The sequence below is a fragment of the Colobus angolensis genome, unplaced genomic scaffold (assembly GCF_000951035.1).
Source record: "Colobus angolensis palliatus isolate OR3802 unplaced genomic scaffold, Cang.pa_1.0 Scaffold37, whole genome shotgun sequence".
Taxonomy (NCBI): domain Eukaryota; kingdom Metazoa; phylum Chordata; class Mammalia; order Primates; family Cercopithecidae; genus Colobus; species Colobus angolensis.
In genome coordinates, this window is record NW_012117043.1 from 3,223,149 (window position 1) to 3,248,759 (window position 25,611).

At 36.5% G+C, this 25,611-nt stretch overlaps 1 protein-coding gene across 2 annotated transcripts in view; it reads right to left on the minus strand.

Annotated features, from left to right (window-relative positions):
• The window catches only part of BRIP1 (BRCA1 interacting protein C-terminal helicase 1), a 187,174-nt gene that overhangs the window by 51,045 nt on the left and 110,518 nt on the right, over positions 1-25,611 (minus strand). For both annotated transcript variants that reach the window (XM_011953655.1, XM_011953656.1), the window contains 2 exons: positions 15,826-15,985; positions 14,382-14,503 (listed from right to left, as the gene is read on the minus strand). In XM_011953655.1, coding sequence (XP_011809045.1) covers positions 14,382-14,503; positions 15,826-15,985 — 282 coding nt within the window. The remainder of the gene's footprint in view (positions 1-14,381; positions 14,504-15,825; positions 15,986-25,611) is intronic.

The following is a 25,611-nucleotide window of genomic DNA, read 5'->3' on the forward strand; positions in this document are numbered from 1 at the left end:
GAGGGAAAGAAAAAGAGAAAGAGAAAGAGAGAAAGAGAAGAAAGAGAAGAAAGAAAGAAAGAAAGAGAGAGAAAGAGGAAGGAGGGAAGGAGGGAAGGAAATCATTTGATTACAGTAAACAATATGTTCAGAATCATGATAATGTACATCATAACTATAAATTTAATTAAAAATTGTAATATAACTATATTGGGAGGCTATAAGAAGGAAAAAGCAAAATAAGTGAGGTAAAATCCTGTCTCGAATAGGAATTTAATAGTTCATGTCTAAAACTGATTAAATAAAGATAAAATATGGAGGTAAGTACCAGATAAAATAGCTGAAGAAGTGAAAGTCACTGTCTGTCAGAAGCAGGGGCTAGGAGTGGGGTGGAGGCCAAAAGACTGTTATAAGAAAAACCTATCGACTGTATTTAGTGTACATTAGATTCTTGGTAAGTGCTTTATTGGATGTTTTTCAACTTGATAAATCATAATTTAAAAACAAATACAGATTATTAATTTTAATTCATTGCATACATTTGTATGCCTCACTATGTACAACAGTGGTGCTCAACCAAGAGCAATTTTGCCTACCAGAAGATAATGGCAATGTCTAGAGATATTTTGGGTTGTCACAACCGGTGGCAGGGTGACAGTGGGGGGTGTCTAGATCCCACTACTAGCATCTAGTGGGTAAATGCTAGAGATGCTGTTAAACTTCCTGGAATGCACAAGATACCCCTCAGAACAAAGAATTACCCAGTCCAAAATGTCAGTAGTGCCAAGTTTGAGAAACACAGTTTGAAAATAATGCCAGGCCACAAATCTGGTATACTTGATGCAGTAGGAAAATACACTAGAGTTATTTGTATAGCTTACTATAGTCACTGACGCACTGACTACAGTTAGAAAGTATAAACTGAACTCATTCCCAAGCTTTCAAGCCTTTAATCCTAGGGAAAAACAGGAAAGAGTGATGTTGTAAACATGGAACAGCAGTATCTACTACAGCTTATGTTATCTGAGACCTTAAAGCTTTACAGTTAGAAAAAAAGTGTCACCTGAAGCCCATCTACATGTCTACACTCTGTAGGCATTGGGAGAATTTGACTGAATAAACAGATTAAAATTCACAACTAAAATTCTCCTCTAAAGAAAAAAATTAGTTATATTCAGAGAAGCTAAAAAACAATCCCACCACTGCCCTTAAGGTAGAGCTGCTGATTATGCTCCGTGCCAACATAAGTAGGTAAGTGTCAATCAACCTTACAAGTCCTCAGGATGATAATTTCACTTTTAAATCCTCCAACCTAGTTTGAGAGCAAAATTAATATGTAAAGGTCAAAGTTCCTAGTCTCACCAAAAATAAGATGAACACAAGAAAATAACTTCAGAATTGTTCAAAAATCAAAACCAAAAGTTTTTATTTATTAATTATCCAGAGAAATTTCCAGCAACATTTTCAGGCATGGCTTTTTTTTTTTTTTTTTTGCTAAGGAAATACAACAACATGAGTATTAGGAGAAAAAGGTTATCAACCGAACTTGCTTAAAATTTTGTGATTTTACATATTTCTATCCTTGATCCCAAAATATCTTTTAAAAATATGGAGAATTTAAAAAACTAACCTCAGCAATTCATCCATTTGTTTTGTGTTTTTTTGTTTGTTCATTTGTTTTTCAGAAGGGACAGAAACAGAGGGGTTTCATTAACTCATTTTTCACAGGCCAAAGTAAATATACAATTTGTTAACCTAGACAGCTTACTTAGATTTAAACTAGGTTTTAATTTTGGAATCTCAAGATATACTTAGAAACTGCTTTTAAAATACTTTTGGCCAAACTATCTTTAAAAAAAAAAAAAAAATGCTGGGAGAAAAAAAGTACTCTGAGGAGGCAAAAAAGGTTTAAGTAATTGAGGATATACTCACTCTAGACTTTTAGAGGTGACAAGGTTTTTTCTTCTATATATGTGATGGAACCTAAGTATGTCCAAAAATTCCAAGAGCAAGTTGCTGAACTCCTAAATGTTAAAGAGTTAAGTATTACAGCACACTTTAAGTTTATATTCACATCCATTTCCCCTGGGTAACCATGTATTATTATCGGAGCTATATCCAGGTGGGTCTCTGTATCAGATGCTACACTATAACCAGAACTCCACTCCACTCTGACCTCAGGCTGTGTTCCTGGATCTGGTTTCCCATAAGTTTAGAATGTTCCAAATCCTGAAAATGGCATACAGAGTCCTAAGTGATTTGGCTCCTAAATACCTCTCCCAGCCTCTATTCACATGCCATTCTCTCAACTCACCATTTCAGCTTCTTTCAGTTCTTGGAAACTGCTATCCTCTTTCCACCTTAGAACCTTAGCACATGCTGTTCTCTCTGTTGAGAATACTCTTATCCATTCTGTACACATTCATAACTCCTAGTTTTCTTTCCAGTGTCAGGTTAAATATCACTTCCTCAGGAAGCCTTTCTTGATCCCCAAAGACCTGCTATAACATTCTCAGGGTTCCTGTGACTTTTTCTTATAGCCTTCATCACAACTGTGATTGTTTCTTCATTATGTTAATGTCAATATTCCTTGCTAGACTATAAGCAACATGAGACGGAGGACTATAAACTGTGTTGTGTATCACTGTGTCCCCTGAGTCTATTATAATAGTTGGTGCTCTAGCCAGATACTTTAAAAAAAAAAAAAAAAAAAGGTTGCTTTATATTCTGAATAGTTGCTTTTTTTTTCTTTCTTTTTCTTTTTTTTTTTTTCGTTTTGAGACAGAGTCTCTCTCTGTCACCCAGGCTGGAGTGCAGTGGAGCAATCTTGGCTCACTGCAACCTCCACCTCCCAAGTTCAAGCAATTCTAGTGTCTAGTGTCTCAGCCTCCCAAGTAGCTGGGATTGTGCCATCACACCCAGCTAATGTGTGTATTTTTAGTAGAGAGAGAGTTTCATCATGTTGGCCAGGTTGTTCTCCAACTCCTGACCTCAAGTGATCTGCCCACCACAGCCTCCCAGTGATGCGAATACAGGTATGTGTGTGAGCCACTGCGCCCAGCCTGTTCTGAATAGTTTTATAATCTGAATAGTTTTATTGTAATCTAACCTCTGATGAGGCCATTCCACTTTATCAAATGTTTGTATATTTGAATCTCGCTGTAGAGAAGATTCAAATCTTATTTCTCTGGCTCCTCCATCCCTTTTAGGCAAGTTAGTCAAAGTAAATTGATACCTGCAAGGGAGGCGAAACGTGTTGGTCAACTTCAGCTTTCCTAAGCATCTGAGCACCTGGTTTCTGTTCCACCAAAGCATCTTGTTATATGTTCCTGTTCTTTCATAAATTATTGACATTGCTAGTGTAGAGATGGCATCTTGTTCATTTTTACACCTACTGCATTTTGTACAAATTAAGCTCTTAAAAAAGTTTGTAAAATGAATGAATAAATGCATGAAAAAAATTCAATATCATTAACATAACTTTTTTTTTTTTTTGAGACAGTGTCTCGCTCTGTTGCCCAAACTGGAGTGCAGTGGCGCAATTTCGGCTTACTGCAACCTTCGCCCCCTAGGTTCAAGTGATTCTCCTGCCTCAGCCTGTGGAGTAGCTGGATTACAGACGCATGCCACCACATCGGGGCTAATTTTTTATGTTTTTAGTAGAGACGGGGTTTCACCATGTTAGCCAGGCTGGTCTTGAACTCCTGACCTCAAATGATCTGTCCACCTTGGGCTCCCAAAGTGCTGGGATAACAGGCATGAGCCACTGCATATGGCGGTCATTAACACAATTTTGATAGAAAAGTAATTCAAAAGGGATATATAAATATACTCAAAGGAACAGATGAATCTACTCAAAACGTTTCTGAAATCAAGTTCCTCTTGACATACTACAGTACTTTACATTCCCTCCCTCATTCATTTTCTCGTGAATATACACAATGCTGTCAAAGCAAAAGGAATAATAATGGAACAATATCATCCTCCTTAAAAAGAAATCTGTTGGATTTAATAATTCTAACATAGCCAGGTGCAACTGGTGCGAGTCTGTAATCCCAGCTTCTCGGGAGCTGAGGCAGGAGGATCACTTGAGCCCAGGACCTGCCTGGGCAACATAATGAGACTCTATCTCAAAAAAATTTTTTTGGCCGGGCGCGGTGGCTCAAGCCTGTAATCCCAGCACTTTGGGAGGCCGAGACGGGCGGATCACGAGGTCAGGAGATCGAGACCATCCTGGCTAACACGGTGAAACCCTGTCTCTACTAAAAAATACAAAAAAATTAGCTGGGCATAGTGGCAGATGCCTGTAGTCCCAGCTACTCAGGAGGCTGAGGCAGGAGAATGGCGTAAACCCGGGAGGCGGAGCTTGCAGTGAGCTGAGATCTGGCCACTGCACTCCAGCCCGGGCGACAGAGCAAGACTCCGTCTCAAAAAAAAAAAAAAAAAAAAATTTTTTTAAATTCCAATACTACCATCATCTGATAATATTTTGACAGTTGAAAGCACTCATTTAACATGGTTTAATGTGCACTCTACTTTATTAATGCTGTTATTCTTTAGGGAAAGCACCCTGTCTTTTTCTGTGGTTTATAAAATGCCAACAATGCATGGAAGCTATCAATTTATTTAAGTGTCTGCTTGTTATAAAGTCAATAACTAATATAACTAAAATAGATGACTGAATTTTTCAGTCATAAATGTAATTTTTAAAAATTGATTAAAATAATATATACCTGGGCCAGGCACAGTGGCTCATGCCTGTAATCCCAGCACTTTGGGAGGCCAAGGTGGGTGGATCACGAGGTCAGGAGATTGAGACCATCTTGGCTAACACGGTGAAACCCTGTCTCTACTAAAAAATACAAAAAAATTAGCTGGGCATAGTGGCAGATGCCTGTAGTCCCAGCTACTCAGGAGGCTGAGGCAGGAGAATTGCTTGAACTCAGGAGGCAGAGCTTGCAGTGAGCCGAGACTGTGCCACTGCACACCAGCCTGGGCAACAGAGCAAGACTCCATCTCAAAATAATAATAATAATATATACCCAAATAGTTTGGTACATTCAGAGCTAAGAGAACTTTCCTAAACAAAAAAAGGAACTCATAATGGTTATTGTATGTTAGTAGTAAGATAGACATTCAGATCACTATGTGAATTTTAAATAGTTTCCAAATAAAATCTAGTTTGGTAACTCAACATACTAAAAACCCCACAACATACCAAAAAACCCCACAAATATAAAATGTATTAGCATGATAAATTATTTTAATCATTGTAAGGGCACTTCTGACAATGAAAATTACCATCAAATTTTATTAAACCAATTATAAAAATCTAACATACCACTTCAACATTTAAAAATATAAACATTTTTAGCCACATGCCATGGTTTTATAAATTTTTCTTCAGAGAAGTAAAGGAACAATACCTACGAAGGAGAACTTTTCTATATACTATTATAATAAACTATACTAGGCAATACAAATAAAATGCAATTTTAAAACCTAAATATATTTGTACCTTATCATGTCTCACAAACTACGTCCATGCCACCAGTTGGAGAGGTGGATGCCTCAGTTATAAAGTTGAATACTCCCGTGGTTGTTAGATCATAGTAATTGGCCAGAGGATTTGCTTTAGATATCCATTAAAAAGGCAGCCTTGTTATACTGTGACTTAATTACATGAAAAAGAAAACAACTTTTATTTTAGTTATACTTTTCCATTGACATCTAGTCATATAAAAGCCTTGGTTCATTCTCATGCCCCTCAAATGCTTTGGTTTAGTCCACAGAAAGTTTTCTTTTTAACTATTATACGATTAAGTGTATCCTTATGAATGATCAGAAGCATCTGGGAAAGGTGGAAGTGAAAAAAAATCCTCACTGGGAAAGTTAGCTTAATGCTTACCTTCAGAGTAGCCCATTATCAACATTTCATAGTGGGTTTCTTTATTTTCAGGTCCCTCAGGTATGTGCAATAAATTATGACTTGAACTAAACAAGTCACACTTGGCTCCAAAATGAAATTTTCCTACCTCTACTTTCTAGTCCCTAAGGTGGGAAGAGGAAATCCTGGTCACAGCCAAAGGAGTCATATTTTTGGCTCTAACATACATTTTCCTTCTTCTCAAAAAGCCAAACCCTGCTATTGAGACTGCAAAGTCTTATGTTAGTATTTTAAACTGTATTTTAACTTTTACTTCCATAATCTTTCTCAAATTTAAGAAAAAATTTTAGTATCATAAAAGTAATGTCACTGCCTTCTTTTTCCCACTCAAATCACTTTTCTGACTCAATGATCTTAACCTTTTTAAATGTGAATTCAAATGAAATAGACAAAATAATGCAGAAATAGGCTGTTTCATTTCTATAAGGTAGAATATTTAAATTTATATTTAATAAATAACTTTTACTTATTTCATGATAGACTGTTAATGTAAAAGAAAACTATAAAGTTCTAATTTAAGGTCCTATAACTTGAAGCATAGTTTTAGTTTTGGAAGAGCCATCTATGGAGATCATTTAGATCATCATCTCTTTTTATAGGGAATAGGAGTATGGCAGACACACCCTAAGGTGATACACAGAGAGTCACATCTTTGTAATCCTCTCCCCTTAAGTGAGGGCAGAAGCAGTGATTTGCATCTAGCCGACAGAATATGGAAAGGGTTCTGGGATAGTCAGTCTTAATTAGGTTATATTATATAGCAAAAATGATGGAAAGTTATTCCCATGATTTTTTAATTTTATTTTTTTCTCCATAATTTTATTAAGTTGTATAAGACTCTGTCTTGGCTGACTGGAGCTAGACAGCTTCCTATTGGCCTCTGGAGGTAAACTGTCTTGATACAAGGGGACCTGTGAAAAGGTCACATGGTAAGGAACTGTGAATAGCTTCTTGAAGCCAAGAGTGCCCCTTAGGGCTAGGCACAGTGGCTAACACTTGTAATCCCAGCACTTTGGGATGCTGAGGCGGGTGGATCGCTTGAGCTCAGGAGTTCGAAACCAGCCTGGGCAACATGGCAAGATCCTGTCTCTAAAACAAACAAACAAACAAACAAACGTTTAAAAATTAGCCGGGTGTGGTGGTGTGTGCCTGTAGTGCCAGCTACCCAGGAGGCTGAGGTGGGAGGATCACCTGAGCCTGGGAGGCCAAGGCTGCAGTGAGCCATGATTGCACCACTGCACTCCAGCCTGGGCAATGGAGTAAGACCCTGTTTTCAAAAAAATTTTTAAAAGACTGCCTCTTGGATGGATTAGGAAGAACCTCAGTCCTACAACCACAGAAGGACCCCAAGTGCCAGATAGAACACAGCCTGGCCAGCACACTGATTGCAGCAGTTTTGTGGAACCCTGACCCAGCTAAGCCATGCCCACACTTGTGACCAATGGAAACTAAGATAATAAATGTGTGTTAAGCCACTATGTGACAATTTGTTGCACAGCAATAAAAAACTAATACAGGCTGGGCATGATGGCTCCCACCTATAATCCCAGCACTTTGGGAGGCTGAGGTGTGAGCATCCCTTAAGGCCAGAAGTTCAAGGCCAGCTTGCACAACATAGCAAGACCTCACCTCTCAAAAAAAAAAAAAAAAAAAAATTAGCCAGGTGTTGTGGCACATGCCTATAGTCCTAGCTACTCAGGAGACTGAAGCAGGAGGATCAATTGAGCCCATGAGCTCAAGGCTGCAGTGAGCTGTGATTACACCACTGTACTCCAGCCTGGGCAACAGAACAAGACATTGTCTATGAAATAAAATAAAAATATTTAAATAAATAAATAAATACCAAAAGAGGGATAGCCAATATAGACAATAAAAGATACTCCCTCCACTATGTTCTACTATGTATTAGATAAAGTGTAAGATGCTGTTGAGGACTGAGCACTCCTTTGTACATATCCTCTAATGATTTACTACTATAACTACCCTGTATTGCCTCCTTATGAGTCATATCACTGTTTACTACCATCCTGTTCATTATCATCTAATGATTACTATCATTTCCGTCCTTAAAGTCTCCAGGAATGGAGGGTGGTTGCTGTTGTTTTTAAAAACAAATAACAAAGTCAAATACAATTTTAGTAACTTCTATTAAAACCCCATTCAATCATTAACTAAAACATGTATTCAACACTATGTTCTTCGGTAATGTCTTAGTTGTAGAGACACAAAGATGCTTAATAAATTATCCCTATCCTCAAGGTACACCATGTAACAGATTATAAAACATATTTATAAACATTAAATATGTGCTTTAGGAAATAATAAAGGACACTGGTAAAGGTAATTATGCAGGTGAATACTACAATATGCTTTTGAATTGCAACTCCTGTTTTCCCTGTATTATTTAAAAGGCAAATGCATAAAACAATAATTAAAAATTAAATTAACAGCCACACAATGTATAAAGACAGAATCTGTGACAATAATAATGTAAGAAGGGAGGAATAGAGACTCATATGATAGTTATAATTCCCAAGGTAAATACTAAAAACTAAAAAATACATCTAAAAGAAGGGAATCAAAATAGTATACTGCGAATCAACTAAATACAAAAAAGGAAATGATGGATTGAGGAACAAAAAGCACATGACACAAGAAAACAAATAGCTACATAGCAGAAGTAAGTCCTTTCCTATCAGTAATTACTTTAAATGTAAATAGTTTAAACTCTCCAATTGAAAGGCAGAGATTGGCCAAATGGATTTTTAAAAACCTGATCCAACTATATGCTGTCAACAAAAGATTCACTTTAGATATAAGGAAGTTGGACCTCACCATATATCACATAGAAAAATTTACTCAAGAGGAATCAAATATCTAAATTAAAGAGTTATAACTATAAAACTCTTCAAGGAAAACATTGGGGCAAATACGCATGATGTTGGATTTGCCAATGTTTTCCTAAATATGACACCAAAGCACAGGCAACAAACAAAAAAAACAGATAAACTGGACTGCATTAGAATTTTAAACTTAACTTTTATATTCCATAGAGGCATACAAATATTTTCAAATACTTGTTTAACCATTTATAAAAATTTTTAAGAAATCACTCATAATGATGCTCTGACATATTTCAAGTATTTTAGGTATTGACTGCTATAATCTGGGCATTTCCGAATGATAAAAGGCCTTCTTAGTCATCATAAAAACTGCATGCTTATACTCTTAAAACTTATAACACACTGGTCTTATAAATGGATAACTAACAAATACCCTTTAGTTATGAAAAAATGCGATAGTTGAGGACTCCTTTTTGAAGTCATGATTCTAAGTCCTTTGTCATGTGTGGTAGAAATTATCCCTTTTCTCCCCTTCCTTGACTTTGAGATTATGCATGGACATGTTTTGGGCAACAGGAAGTTAGCAGATGTGATGTAAATAGGTATTTGACTTAATTGCTTACACAGTTAAACCTGCCCTCTTGTACTACTGCCATTGCAATGATAACATGTCTTGGCTAGTCTGTTGGTCCACAAAGAATGAAATACAGGTGGAACAGAGCTGACTCAGTTGACTTCAACACAGATCAGCCAACTAGGGCAGAGTAGCTGAGCCCAGCTAAAATGGAGAGCGCCAACCAACCAAGCCCAAGTCTAGATCATCTGCCACCCAATCACTCCATAGATGTATGACCTGTAATAAATGATTGCTGTTTTAAGTCACTAAGTTTTGGAGTTGTTACAGAAGAAGAACTGACCCAGACATATGGCAGTAAGAAATCTACTTCCCACATCTAGTACTGCTGGTAAATAATTTCACTTTTTCTATCCCTTGTCCCTGCAGCTTGAACTATTCTTGTGTCCACCCTACTTGCACCTTTTGGGAACCACTAGGGATAACTCTTTAGAACCACCATCTTACCCAGAACCCATTGATGCTTCTATTATTTTGCTGTTTTATGCACATAAGCAGAACTATGACAAATAGGATCATGACTGAGGAATGTAAGAGTAGGCCACCAGGTGACCTTTTTTGCATGACAGATTGAGATATTGTCTAGGAAGAATTTATCCTGAGGAAAAAGCACTAAGAACCCCAGACTGGTTTAACAATGTTCAAAATCATAGCTGTTGATGCAAAGGTGAAGAAAAGAGAAATGGAATTTCCTTCCCTCACAAATGTACTTTTTTAATTTTAAGAATTTTTAGAAAATAATGAAGAATAACATAATAAATACCTGTATTCTCATTATATTTTCTTGCAGCTTATTTTCTTTTACTAAAAATTATGGAAAAAGTTCAAATTATTTTGATAACTACTCTGAATATCATTCCCTTCTCTTCTCCTCATATGTAATCAGAATTATAATCTTGATTATCCTTTTAGGCCTTGTTACTTTGTATGTATCATATTTAGTACAACCTAGTATTAGCCATAAAGTTTTTCTTCTTTTCCAGCTCTCAAGAACTCATATGCAGGGTCCAAGGAAGAGAGAGGACATAGGTGAAAATGGAAATAATTAGTTTTAGGGGAAAAAACTGTATTTTATTAACATATTGGAAGAAGGTGTGGTCTAAAGAAGGGAAAATAGTTCTTTCCAATTTAACAAAGCAGCCTTAGTGCAATAATGTAGGGCTAAAGTAAAATGATAAGACATTAAAAGGAGACAATACCAGTGCCAATAGCAGTGCCATCAGTAGCACTCTGCTTCAGTGGAATGCAATACTAGTGCTGTTGATGGTGACAGTAGTTTTTCTTGGGTAGATGTCAACTGTTTCATCAGTAGCAGTAGTCAAGGCAGCATCAGCCATTTTAGAATAGGAGACCCAGCCTTGGGCATAGCCATTAGTGCTCTCAGCAGTAGCACTGGTTAACTGGAGAAAGGTACTGGAAACCACCAAAGTTACTGGAGGCTGAAAAAGTATTAGACTATGAATCATCAAGTGAGATACCCCGAGGACTTTCAGAAATTTTGAAGAGGTCCAGAGGTTACAGGAAGAGTAGGGGCTAACAAAAGAAATACTGCTTATTACTGTTCATGTTACCTAAAGACTGCTATGGACTAGAAAAATAAAAGTAAAATTATCTAATTCACAGTGCCTAGTAAAGTATTAACAATTAAAAAGATAACTATTCTAATGAAAGAACTCTTGCTTTGGTATGAGACTGTAACTGATTGTACCCTAGGAGAAGGGATATAGGTCATAATCAATAAGTCAGCTCACTGGCCAAAAAATCTCAAGTTTTCTCAGATTGCTGGCACTTTCCAATGCCTATAGGAAGTAAAAGAAAATCCTCCTTGATGAATAATAACTTCAACTTAGGCTCAAATTATTACTATAGTTTTTCAAATATATTGTTTAGGAAACAATCAGTGATGATGAGATACAACTGTTTCTGGCCAAGATTGAGTAACTGGTTTGAGAATATTTCTTCCATTGTAAGTAATCGCATAACCGGGCAAAACAGAGCAACTGTTTTCAGGTAGTAGACACCAAACAGCACAAGACAGTAATTCTGGAGCTAAGTGGAATTCAGTAGGTGAACTCCATTATCCCAGTTTTCTGCTTGGGTATATAATTTCCTGACCACAGCACACAGCATTAAAGTACAAGCAGAGTGCAGTGGTCCTGTTGAGCTGAGGTGGAAGAGATCAGAATATGGAGTGGCTAAATCACAAAATCTGCAAGGCAGGACACTGGAGAGAAGGGAGCCAGATGGACAAAAGACCCCAGGATTCCCCGGAGAAACCCGTGAGTCTGTGGTTAAGACATAAAACACAAATTGCTGGTTTCCTCTTCCAGAGTTTCTGATTCGGCAGATCTGGATGAGCCTGAAAGTCTTTATTTCTATTAAGTTCCCAGGTGATACCAATGCACCTGACCCAGGACCAGACTTTGAAAATAACTCTCGTTGACCAAAAGACAGTGTAAGTTGAAAATAAAATAAAATCTACATCTACTAAACTTTTCTCACTCATTCAGATTCACCAAAGACTTAAAAATGTCTAAGGATACAGGAAAATGTATACAGACATCCCTGAGAGACATTGCAAGTTTGGTTCCAGACTACCCCGATAATGAGACTATCATAACAAAGTAAGTCACATGAATTTTTTGGTTTCCCAACACATATAAAAGTTATGTTTACACTATACTGCAGTCTATTAAGTGGGCAACAGCAGTATGTCTCAAAAGCCAATGCATATACCTTAACTTGAAAATATTTTATTGCTAAAAAAGGCTAATGATCATCTGAGCCTTCAGTGAGTCACTCTTTTTGCTGGCAAAGGGTCTTGCCTCAATGATGGCTGCTGACTGATCAGGGTGGTGGTTGCTAAGGTTGGAGTGTCTGTGGCAATTTCGTAAAATAAGACAACAATGAAATTTGCTCTATCATGTGACTCTTCCTTTCACAATAGATTTATCTGTAGCGTAAGATGCTCTTTGATAGCATTTTACCCATCATAAAACTTCTTTCAAAATTGGAGTCACGCCTCTCAACTTCTGCTGCTGCTTCATGAACTAAGTTTAGTTAATATTCTAACTCCTTTGTTGTCATTTCAACAATGTTCATAGCATCTTTACTAAGAATAGTTCCTGTCTCAAAAAACCACTTTCTTTGCTCATCCATAAAATGCAACTCCTCATCTGTTTAAGTTTTCTCATGAGATTGCAGCAATTTAGTCATGTCTTTAGGCTCTACTTCTAATTTAGTTCTCTTACTATTTCCACCACAGCTACAGTTACTTCCTCCACTGAACTCTTAACTTCCTCAGAGTCATCCAATGAGGGATGGAATCAATGACTTCCAAACTGCTGGTGTTGATATTCTGACCTCCTCCCATGAATCATGAATGTTCTTAATGGCATCTATAATGGTGAATCTTTTCCAGAAGGTTTTTAATAGACTTTGTCCAGATCCATCAGTGGAATCGCTATCTATAGCAGTTATAGCCTTGTGAAATGTGAGACTTGGAAGTAGAAATTACTCCTTTATTCATTGGCTACAGAATGGATGTTTTGTTAGCAAGCATGAAAACAACATTAATCTCCTTGTACATCTCCATAGAGTTCTTGAGTGACCATGTGTATGGTTAATGAGTAGTAATATTTTGAAAGGAATTGATTTTTCTGAGGAGTAGATCTCAATAATGGACTTAAAACGTTCAGTAAACTGTGCTGTAAACAGATATGCTGTCATGCAGACTTCGTTGTTCCATCTATAGAACACAAGCAGAGTAGATTTAGTATAAATCTTAAGGGCTCTAGGATTTTTAAAATGTTAAATGAGCATTGGCTTCAACTTAAAGTCACCAGCTGCATTAGCCCATCACAAGAGAGTCAGCCTGTTCTCTGAAGCTTTGAGGTCAGGCATTGACTTCTCCTCTCTAGCTATGAATGTCCTAAGTGGCATCTTCTTTCAATAGAAGGCTGATTCTTCTACACTGAAAATCTTTTGTTTTGCATAGCCACTTTCATCAATTATCTTGGCCAGATCTTCTGGATAACTTGCTGTAGCTTCTCCATCAGCACCTGCTGCATTACCTTGCACTTTTAAGTTATGGAGATGGCTTGTTTCCTTAAACCTCATGAAACAACCTCTGCTAGCTTCATCTGCAGCCTCCTCACCTCTCTCAGCTTTCACAGAATTGAAGAGAGGTAGGGCCTTGCTCTGAATTAAGTTTTGGCTTAAGAGAATGTTATGGACAGTTTGATCTTCTTTCCAGACCACTAAACGTTTCTCTATATCAGTAATAAGGCTGTTTGCTTATTATTTCTACATTCACTAGAGTAACACTTTCAATTCCCTTGAAGAACTTTTCCCTTGCATTCACAGTATGGCTAATTGGTTGGTGCAAGAGGCCTAGCTTTTGTCTTGTCTCAGTTTTCAATATTCCTTGCTCACTAAGCTTAATCATGTCTTGTCTTTGATTTAAAGTAGGAAGCATGCAATACTTCCTTTCACTTGAACACTTATGGGCCACTGTAGGGTTATTAATTGGCCTAATTTCAGTGTTGTTGTCTCTCAGGGAATGGAGAGTCCCGAGGAGAGAGAAATGAGGGAAGGGTGGTCAGTGGAGCAGTTAGCATACATATGTCACTTATCAATTAAGTTCGCTCTCTTGGGTGGGTACAGTATGAGGCGCCCCAAACAATTACAATAGTAACATCAAAGATCACTTATCACAGATCACTCTAACAGATATAATAATAGTGAAAAGGTTTGAAATATTGTGAGAATTAACCAAAATGTGACACAGAAACAAGTGACCACATACTGTTGGAAAAATGGTGCCGACAGACTTGCACAATGCAGGGTTACCACAAACCTTCAATTTGTAAAAAAGCACTATAAAGCAAAGCTCAATAAAATGAGGGATCCCTGAAATTAACTTTATACAAAACCAATGACTCCTGTAATAATAAAACTTAAAGTTTTGATGGCCTACCTGTAGATCTTTCACATTTGGAAAAGGAATTCCTATTGTTATGACAGCACGGGCATTGTCATCTGAGAAATCCAGACCCTCACTCACTTTACCACGACAAACTGCTACCAGGAGAGCTCCATCTTAAACAACAGAAAAAAGCATATCCAAAATTATCAGAAATTGCTTATTCTTGTCATTTTGAAAATACCTGATTTATAATTATAGTAATTATAAAATAGTAATTATAGTAGTAAATTTAAAATAATCAAAATAAAACACTATTATGAGATATAGTTTTAACAGTTCAATGTCTTTAAGTAAATAAGGGAAACAAAATTACATTTATATGCAAAAGGGTAGCAAACCAATTACAAACTGTGCATCTTCCAGATAACTTATACAATAAAAACATGTCAGAATAGCAACTTGCATATGAACTGTGTGATTATAAACAGGTTTATTTCATAAAAATTGAAGTTGCATTATTACCTTTACCACCTGAAAGTAAAATTCTCAGAATAAATGAAATAATTTTAATTGATAATACATATCAAATGGAATCAATATATTTAAAAGTATTTAAAACAGACACAGAGAACACCATATATATATACCATAAAAAGATACTGACATGCTATATTACCTCTTTCTTGCATTGTTCATAAACTATTACTATCCCTTCACATCAAGCTTTTTTATTTTATTTTATTTTATTTTATTTATTTATTTATTTTGTGAGACAGGGTCTCACTCTGTCAGCCAGGCTGGAGTGCAGTGGCACAATCACAGCTCACTGCAGCCTTGACCTCTTAGGCTCAGGTGATCCTCCCACCTCAACCTCTCAAGCAGTTAGACCTATAGGCACATGCACCACACCCTGCTAATATTTGTATTTTTTGTAGAGACAAGATTTTACCATGTTGCCCAGGCCAGTCTCAAACTCCTGGGCTCAAGTGTTCTGCCCGTCTCAGCCTCCCAAAGTGCTAGGATTACAGGCAAGAGTCACCACGCCCGGCCTCACATCAAACTCTTCATGGATATGCTCTAACTTGGAATTAAGTTTTCAGTTATGTTTTGAAAATTTATGTTTACCTTATGTAATAGAATATAAGCACCAAGGGTACTAATTGCATCAAAATATAGGTCTCATTTGGCTAGTAAGGAATATATTTATATATATCCTAACTGCCTTTTTGCACAAAATATTTCAGGTAGTGTACTGAAGACTGTAAGATGATGGCATCATTTTTCTTAAAGTTGAATAAGCATACCCAAGTGAAAATATTCATAGGAGAACAAGTACAATTAAAAGAATTTCTTTACCCAGTTTATTTTCTTTTCACTCAGGATTATAATTTTTCTCTTAAGTGTAATTCATTTAAAAATATAAAATTATAATTGTACCTTCTTACTTTGTAATAAAAAATATTTTTTCACCAACCATGAAATAATTTCCAGTTACCTTTCTCTCCTTTGTATTTGATTGCGTCATAGTACACCTGCAGTAATTCATCAAAATTTGTTTTTTCTCCTCCCTGTGGTTCTACAATGACTGTCTTCACCAACTCCAGATTATGCCATAAACCAGTAGAGAGCCAACGTTCTTTTAATTTTTCTAGTAACTAAAGAGAGGAAAGAAAAAAATTATTTTTTGTGTGTCTAGCTAAACAAACTTTCCTCCATTTGTTTAAGCCAATGTGACTACAGCAAGTATATTAATCTCTCTTTCTCTTTTCTCATCTATAAAATGAAGAAAACAATATATCTCATAGAGTGTTTATGGGGTTAAATTTATTAACAGATTTAGAGAGATCTGAATGGTGTTGGCATATAGTTTGCTGCTGCTGTTACAATTACCACCAACATTGCTGCTGCTGCTACTACTACTACTATTATCTTGGCAATTTCTACCACCACTACTGCCACTACTACTATTACTACTACTATTATCTTGGCAATTTCTACCACCACTACTGCCACTACTACTAGTGCTACTATTACTACTACTATTATCTTGGCAATTTCTACCACCACTACTGCCACTACTACTACTGCTACTATTACTACGACTATTATCTTGGCAATTTCTACCACTACTTCTACTGCAACTATTACTACTACTATTATCTTGGCAATTTCTACCACCACCACTACTACTACCACTACTATCTTGGTAATTTCTTTTTTTTTTTTTTTGAGACGGAGTCTCACTCTGTCGCCCAGGCTGGAGTGCAGTGGCCAGATCTCAGCTCACTGCAAGCTCTGCCTCCCGGGTTTACGCCATTCCCCTGCCTCAGCCTCCCGAGTAGCTGGGACTACAGGCACATGCCACCTCGCTCGGCTAGTTTTTTGTATTTTTTTAGTAGAGACGGGGTTTCACCGTATTAGCCAGGATGGTCTCGATCTCCTGACCTTGTGATCCGCCCGTCTCGGCTTCCCAAAGTGCTGGGATTACAGGCTTGAGCCACCGCGCCCGGCCAATCTTGGCAATTTCAAAAGCAAAAGCACAAAACAAAAAACCTCTGTCAAAGTTAACAAACTTTAAGTTCTCTCTTTAAACCTAAGGTGAAGTTCCTTAATATTCTTAAATAGTCTTCAAATGAAGATGATTTAAGATCATTTTACTAAGTGTATAGGCAGATAAGCTCATTATCTGAATATGTGATCATCATTAATAACCCGCATTGAAAAAAGATATAAAGAAAAAGACTCAGCCAAGAAGTAGAAAATATATGGGCACAAATGGAACATTTACAGCCATGGGTTAGATTACGAAAGGACATTCAACAAATTTTAAGCAATCCTTATCATATTGATCACATATTTAAACAATTATGCCATGGTAGATTAAAAGTCAATAATATAAAGTCATGGTAGATTAAAAGTCAAGCCCAAAACAAAAATTCATCTTGATTGATTGATTGATTTTAGAGACAGGGTCTCTGTCACCCAGGCTGGAGTGCAGTGGCAAGATCTAGCTCAGTGCAGCCTCGAACTCCTAGGCTCAGGCAATCCCTCCACCTCAGCCTCCTGAGTAGCTGGGACTACACGTGCATGCCACTACACCCAGCTAATTTTTATATTTTTTGTAGAGACGAGATCCTGCTTTGATGAACAGGCTAGTCTCAAACTTCAGGTCTCAAGGGATCCTCCAGACTCAGCCTTCCAAAGTGCTGAAATTACAGGTGTGAACCAACACAGGTGGCTGTAAAACTCATATTCTTAAAAACCATATGAGTTAAATAGAAAAACACAGTAGAATTCATGAAATCTTTAGTTATGAATAAGTAAACCACTCACAATTTGAAACATGTGGCATACAGCAATGGCAATACTTGGAAATACATTTATGGCTTTAAATATATTTATTTTTAAAATGTCAAAATAAAAGAATCAACTATTCTTTCTAAGAAGCTAGAAAATGAAACATAGCAAATGCAAAGAAAGAATAAAGCTGAATAAATGAAAAAGACAAAAGCTAATATTAGAGATTATTATTTAAATTGAACTGTTTTATCTGCTTATTATATACTATGAGTTCTACACAATTTGGACGAGTTATAAGAAATCACTCAAAATTCTCTGGAAAACAGCAACTGATCAGTTTTAATAAGATAATTTATTTCCTTAATTTTACCTTTATTTTTAGAAATAAACTTCTTAATAAGACTATAAAACAAAACATTAGTAAAATAGTTAATTGCTGCATAATATGCTTTAATTAAACAGGAAGAACTACTTTAATTCTATAGAAACAGCTAAGAAGTTATTATATTAATTTTTATTCTCTGGAAAAAGACATCAAGGGAGGAAAAGAGGAACAAAAAAGCTATAGTTAGACAGAAAACAATTATTGAAATGACAATAGTAAGTCTTTCCCTATCAGTCATTACTTTAAGTGTAATTGGATTAAATTTTCTAAGCAAAAGATATAAAGGGGCTGGATAGATAAAAATGCTGTCTGCAAGTGACTCACTTTAAATTTTAGGATACCTATAGGCTGAAAGTGAAGGGATAGAAAAAGATATTACTTATAAATGGTAACCAAAAGACAGCAGGGGTGGCAATTCTAGGATACTAAATAGATTCTAAGTAAAACATTGTCACAGGAGACCCAAAAAAAAAAAAAAAAAAGGACATTATATAATGATAAATGGGTCAATTCACCAGGAATATTTAACAACTATAAATATATACCAACCAACATCAGAACACCCAAATATAGCAAGCAAATACTGATTGTACTGAAGAGAGAAATAAACAGCAATATAAGAATAGTAGGAAAGTTGAATATCTCACCTTCAGTAATGAATAAAACCCCCAAACAGAAAAGCCATAAGGAAACGGAACTTGAACAATACTAGAGACCAGATGGACCTAACAGACATATATAGAACATTTTACCCAACAGCAGCAAAATACATATTCTTCACAACTGTACATGGAACACTCTCTAGGACAGATCATGTGTCAGGTAACAAAGCAAGTCTTAACAAATGTAAGATTAAAATTAATACCAGGTATCTTTTGCAACCACAACAGAATGAAACTAAAATTCAGGATCAGAAAACCAGCAAATTTACAAAAATATTAAAATTAACACACTTTTGAACAACCAATGAATGGGTCAAAAAAGAAATCAAAAGGAAAGTTATAAAATTATCTTGAGACCAAGGGAAAAAAAACACAACATACCAAAAGTAGAGATACACCAAAAGCAGCACTAAGAGGAAAGTTTATAGTGGTAAATGCCAACATAAAAAAAGAAAGATCTCAAGTAACTCAATTCTACACTTCAGGAAACTAGAAAAAGAACAAAGTAAACTCAAAGTTCGCAGAAGGAAAGAAATATTAAGATTAGAGCAGAAATAAAATATGGAACAGAAAAACACACAAATAATAAAACTAAGAGTTGATTTTTGAAAAGATCAACAGAATTGACAAGCCTTCACCTAGATTGGTTACGAAAAAAAGAGAAAATCAGAAATGAAAGAAGAGACACTGATGTCACCAATATAATAAAAGACAACTCTGAAAAATTATATGCCCATAAATTGAATAAACTAGATGAAATGGACAAATTCCTAGTAATATACAACCTACCGAGACTGAATAATGAAGAAACAGAAAATCTGAACAGATTAATAAGGAGACTGAATCAGTAACAAAAAGTCTCCCATCAAAGAAAAGCTAAGGACCTAAATGGCCTCAATGCCAATTCTACAAAACATTTTTATTTATTTAATTTTATTAATTTTTTATTTTCATTTCTTTGCTAATTTTTTTATTTTTTATTTTTTGAGAAAGTCTTGCTCTGTCACCCAGGCTGGAGTATAGTGGTGTGATCATAGCTCACTGTAACCTCAAACTCCTGAGCTCAAGCAGTCTTCCTACTTCAGCCTCCCAAGTAGCTAGGACTACAGGCATGAGCCACCATGACCTGGTAATATATATATATTTTTTTGTAGGTATAGAGTCTCACTATATTGCCCAGGTTGATCTTGAACTCCTGTCCTCAAGTGCTCCTCTTGCCCTGGACTCCCAAACTGCTGGGATTACAGGTGTGAGCCACTATGCACAGTCCTCTATGAAACATTTAAAGCAGGGGTCCCCAACCCCCAGGCCACAGACCGGTACTGGTAGAATCCAGGCTGCACAGCAGGAGGTGAGTGGCAGGTGGGCGAGCATTACCGTCTGAGCTCCGTCTCCTGTCAGATCAGCTGCAGCATTATATTCTCATAGGGGTGCAAACCCTATTGTGAACTGTGCATGCAAGAGATCTAGGTTATATGCTCCTTATGAGAATCTAATGCCTGATGATCCGAGGTGGAACAGTTTCATCCTGAAACCATCACCCCCAGCCCCAACCCAGGTCTGTGGAAAAGCTATCTTCCACAGAACCAGTCCCTGGTGCTAAGAAGGTTGGGCACCATTGACTTTAAAGACTAATACAAATGTAGATTCAATGTAATTCCTATCAAAATCTCAATGACATTTTTTACAGAAATAGAAAAAAAAATACAAAAATTAATACGCAACCACAAACAACTTGGAATCATCAAAACAATCTTGAGAAAGAAGAACAAAGCTAGAGGCATCATGCTTCATGACATTTACATCTTACAAAGCCACCATAATCAAAATAGTAATTGCATTGCCATAAAGACAGACATATAGACCACTGGAAGAGAACAGAGAGCCTGAGAAATAAATTCACACATGTATGATCAACTGATCTTCAACAAGGGTGCCAATAATACATAATGGGGAAAGGACAGTCTGTTCAACAAATAGTTTAGGGCAAACAATATCCACATGCAAAAGAATAAAACTGGACCTTTACCTTATACAGTACACAAAAGTTCACTCAAAATGGATTAAAGACTTAAATGTAAGATTTCAAACTGTTGGCCGGGTGCAGTGGCTCACGCCTGTAATCCCAGCACTTTGGGAGGCCAAGGCGAGCAGATCACGAGGTCAGGAGATCGAGACCATCCTGGCTAACATGGTGAAACTCCGTCTCTACTAAAAATACAAAAAATTAGCTGGACGTGGTGGCACGCACCTGTAGTCCCAGCTACTTGGGAGGCTGAGGCAAGAGAACCACTTGAACCTGGGAGGCGGAGGTTGCAGTGAGCCAAGATTGCACCACTGCACTCTAGCCTGGCGACAGAGCAAGACTCTGTCTATAAAAAAAAAAAAAAAAAAAAAAAACTCTTAGGAAAAAACACAGGAGAAAATTTTTGTAACACTGGATTTAACAATGATTTGATGGGTATGACATAAAAGCACAGGCAACAAAAGTAAAACATACAATTGGGACCACAACAAACTAAAAAGTTTCTGCACAGTAAAGGGAAAAAAAAGAGTGGAAAGGTAACCTAAATGATGAGAAAAAATATCTGCAAACCATATATCTGATAAGGGGTTAATATCCAAAATATACTAAGAAACTCAATGTTAAAAAAAAATTGAAAAACAGGCAAAGGACATGAATAAACAGTTCTCCAAAGAAGACATACAAACTGTTACCAGGTATATGGAAAGATGCTCAACATCAGTAATTATCAGGGAAATGCAAATCAAAACCACAATGAGATATTCACAACTTTTAGGAAGGCCATTATTTAAAAAAAAAAAAGTAACAACTGTTAGTGAAGATGTTCTAATATTGGAATCCTTGTGTATTGCTGGTGGGAATATAAAACAGCGTAGCCACTGTGCAAAACAGAAGAGGAAATAAGAATCAAAATAAAACAGTATATAGAGAAATGTTTTATGGGTTTCAATATACAAGTCTTTTACCTCCTTAAGTTTTATTCCTAAGTATTTTATTTGTTTTGGTACTACTGCAAATGGAAATGTTTTCCTAATTTCCTTTTTAGACAGTTTGTTGTCAGTGTATAGAAATACAACTGATTTTTGTATGTTAATTTTGCATATTGCAACTTTACTCAATTTATTAGTCCTAACAGTTTTTAAAAAATAAGATCTTCAGGAAAGATCATGTTGGTAAACAAAGACAATTTTACTTTTTCCTTTTCCATTTGAATGACTTTTATTTCTTTTTCTTGCCTAATTGCTCTGGCTAGGAATTCTAGTACTATGTTATACAGAAGTGGCAAGAGTGGGCATCCTTGCCCTGTTTCTGATCTTAGAGGAAAACCTTTCAGTTTGCACCACTGAGTATGCTATGAGCTTCTTACATATGACCTTTGTTATAATCAGGTAATTTCCTTCTATTCCTACCTTGTTGAGAATTTGTATCATGAAAGTGTGTTGCATTTTGTCAAATGTTTTTCTGCATTATTGAAACAATGCATGAAGGTTCTTTTCAGCAGATGGTGTTGAGAAAACTGGATCGCTACATGTAAAAAGAATGAAGTAATACCTTGCCTACATAATAAACAAAAATTAACTCAACATTAGTCAAAGACATTACTGTAAGAGCTAAAAAATATAAAACTCTAAAAGAAAAAAAATTGAAGGAAGTCTTTATGACCTTGGATTTGGCAATGATTTGTTGGCTATGACACCAAAAGCATAAGTAACAGAAAAATACAGATAAACTCGGATTTCATAAAAATTATAAAACATTTTTGGATACTGTCAAGAAAGTTAAATGATAATACACAGAATGCAAAGCATATGGCTGATAAAAGATTAATATGCAGAAGATATAAAGAACTCCTACAACTGAACAACAAAAAAACCAAACAGATTCAAATATAGGCAAAGGACTTTAATAGACATTTCTTCAAAGATTAAAAACAAAATGGCCCAAAAGGACATGAAAAGATGCTCAACCTCCTTAGTCATTAGGAAACAGCAAGTCAAAACCACAATGAAGTCCCACTTCACACCCAGTAGTATAACTACTGTCCAAACAAGAAAATTAAGTGTTGCAAGACCATGCAGAAACTGTAACCGTCACATATTGCTGGTGGCAAATGTAAAATGGTACAACTGCTGTGGAAAACAGTCTGGCAGTTCCTCAAAAGTTCATAAGCATAGAATTACCATATGATCCAGCAATTCCACTCCTAAGTATATAACCTCAAATATCTGAAAGTACTCGGATCCAAACAAATAGTTGTATGTTGATGTTTATAGAAGCATTATTCCCAATAACCAAATAGTGGAAACAACTCAAGTGTCAATCAACAGATAAACAAAATGTATGACCTACATGCAATGGAAAATTATTCAACTATAAAAGGAATGAAATTCTGACAAATGCTTGAATATGGATAAACCTGAAAATGTTGTGGTAAGTGAAAAAAGCCACTGTATTTTGGTACACAAAGTACAAATATTATATGATTCCACTTATATGAGGTACCTAAAATAGACAAATTCTTAGAGATGGGAAGTAGAACAGAGGTTACCAGGGCCTGCGGGAAGGGGCTAAACAGGAGTCATTGTTCCATCAGTACAGTTTCTGACTGGGATGATTAAAAAGTTTTGGAAAGGGATGCTGGTGATGGTTGCACAACATCATGAATGTACTCGATGGCACTAAATTGTACACTTAAAAATGCTTAAAAGGTAAATTTTAGCGGCTGGGCGCGGTGGCTCATGCCTGTAATCCCAGCACTTTGGGAGGCCGAGGTGGGTGGATCATGAGGTCAGGAGATGGAGACCATCCTGGCTAACACAGTGAACCCCTATCTCTATAAAAATACAAAAAATTAGCCGGGCATGGTGGCGGGCTCCTGTAGTCCCAGCTACTCGGGAGGCTGAGGCAGGAGAATGGCGTGAACCCGGGAGGCAGAGCTTGCAGTGAGCCGAGATCGTGCCACTGCACTCCAGCCTGGGTGATGAGCGAGACTCCGTCTTAAAAAAAGAAAAACAAGGTAAATTTTACGTGCATTTTACCACAATTTCAAAAATTGAAAAGAACACACAAATGAATACTATGTAGTAATATAAATAAATGAACTGGTTTCTCACATATTAAGAAGGATGAATCACAAACTTTTAGGTGTTGAGTAAAAAATGCAAATACAGATAGATAACAAATATGATTTCATTTATACAAACTTCAAAAACAATATGTTCTTTGAGAATATATATATATATTCTCAAAGATATATATATATTCTCAATAGATATATATTGAGAATATATATATATCTTTTTGAGACGGAGTCTTGCTCTGTCACTCAGGCTGGAGTGCAGTGGCACAGTCTCGGCTCACTGAAATCTCCGTCTCCTGAGTTCAAGTAATTCTCCTGTCTCAGCCTCCCGAGTAGCTGGAACTACAGGCGGACACCACCACATCTGGCTAATTTTTGTATTTTTAGTAGAGACAGGGTTTCACCATATTGGTCAGGCTGGTCTTGAACTCCTGACCTCAGGTGACCCACCCCTTAGCCTCCCAAAGTGTTGGGATCACAGGCGTGACCCATTGCACCCGGCCAGATGGAGGTTTCTAATGTAGAAATAATGTTCTATTTCTTAAGCTGGGTGATGGATACTCAGATCTCCATTTTATTATTATTTAAAATGTACATATTAGTTTTGTAGACTTATATACACACATATTTCACAAATACAAAATATAAAAATTAAACAACATTAGTCTGATTATTAATATGATGAGTTACAAGAGGGGTTATAACAGATACATTTAGGCTACTAATATAGTAATCCAGAAATGGCGGTAGGTTGAATTAGAATAAGTTAAGAAAAAATATGCAAACCTTGAGAATAAGATAAAAGAGAAACGGTACAAACTTTCCATTTCAAATGGAGACAAAAGCCCACTAGAAGATTATTTGGGAAATACACTTTGTTGAACTCACTGTTCACTATTAATTAAGGTTCCAGACTTAGCAAAATTATATTTCAACTTAGATATTTTTGTCTAATACAAACACAAATCATTTCTGTCCAGGAGAAAAGATAACCCCAAAGGTTACTATTTATTGCCCTGTAGTACATCAACCAGTTTTCTTATAGTCTATTCCTTTATTAAATTGCCTACAAGTACATAAATCCTTAAACACTCTCTGAATTGGCCAAATCCATACTTTTTCTTCATTAATCAGTGATTTTAATAAAATCTGTGGTAGGTGTTAACTTTATATGTGAGCCATGACTTTATCTTTTTGCAAATTAACTGTAGAGAAAGAAAAGTCAGCAGGTTATAAAAATATTTAAAATCAAAATCAATAAGGTATGGTGTTGGATGGGACATGACAAGGAAGGGAGAAAAACGTTCACAGGTGCTGTGTAGGTATATGATTAGCCCAAATATGATTTCAGTACCTGCTATGTTTTGAACATTTGTCCTCTCCAAAATGTTGAAATTTAATCTCTAATGTGGCGGCATTGAGAGGTGGGGGATTTTAAGAGGTGACAGGGTAACAAGAGTGCTGCCCTCATGAATGGATTTGTCCCGTCATGTATTAATGGTTTATCACGGGAGTAGGACTAGTGGCTTTATACAAAAAGGAATAGAGACTCAAGCTTGTACATTCAGCCTCCTTGCCCTGTGATACTCTGAGCTACCCTGGGACTCAGCAGAGAGTTCCCACCGGCAAGAAGGCCCACACCAGATGCAGCCTCTCGGCCTTACACTTCTCAGCCTTCGTAAATGGAAGAAATAAATTCATTTTAAAAAATAACGGTGGCTCAAGCCTGTAATCCCAGCACTTTGGGAGGCCGAGATGGGCGGATCACATGGTCAGGAGATCGAGACCATCCTGGCTAACCTGGTGAAACCCCGTCTCTACTAAAAAAT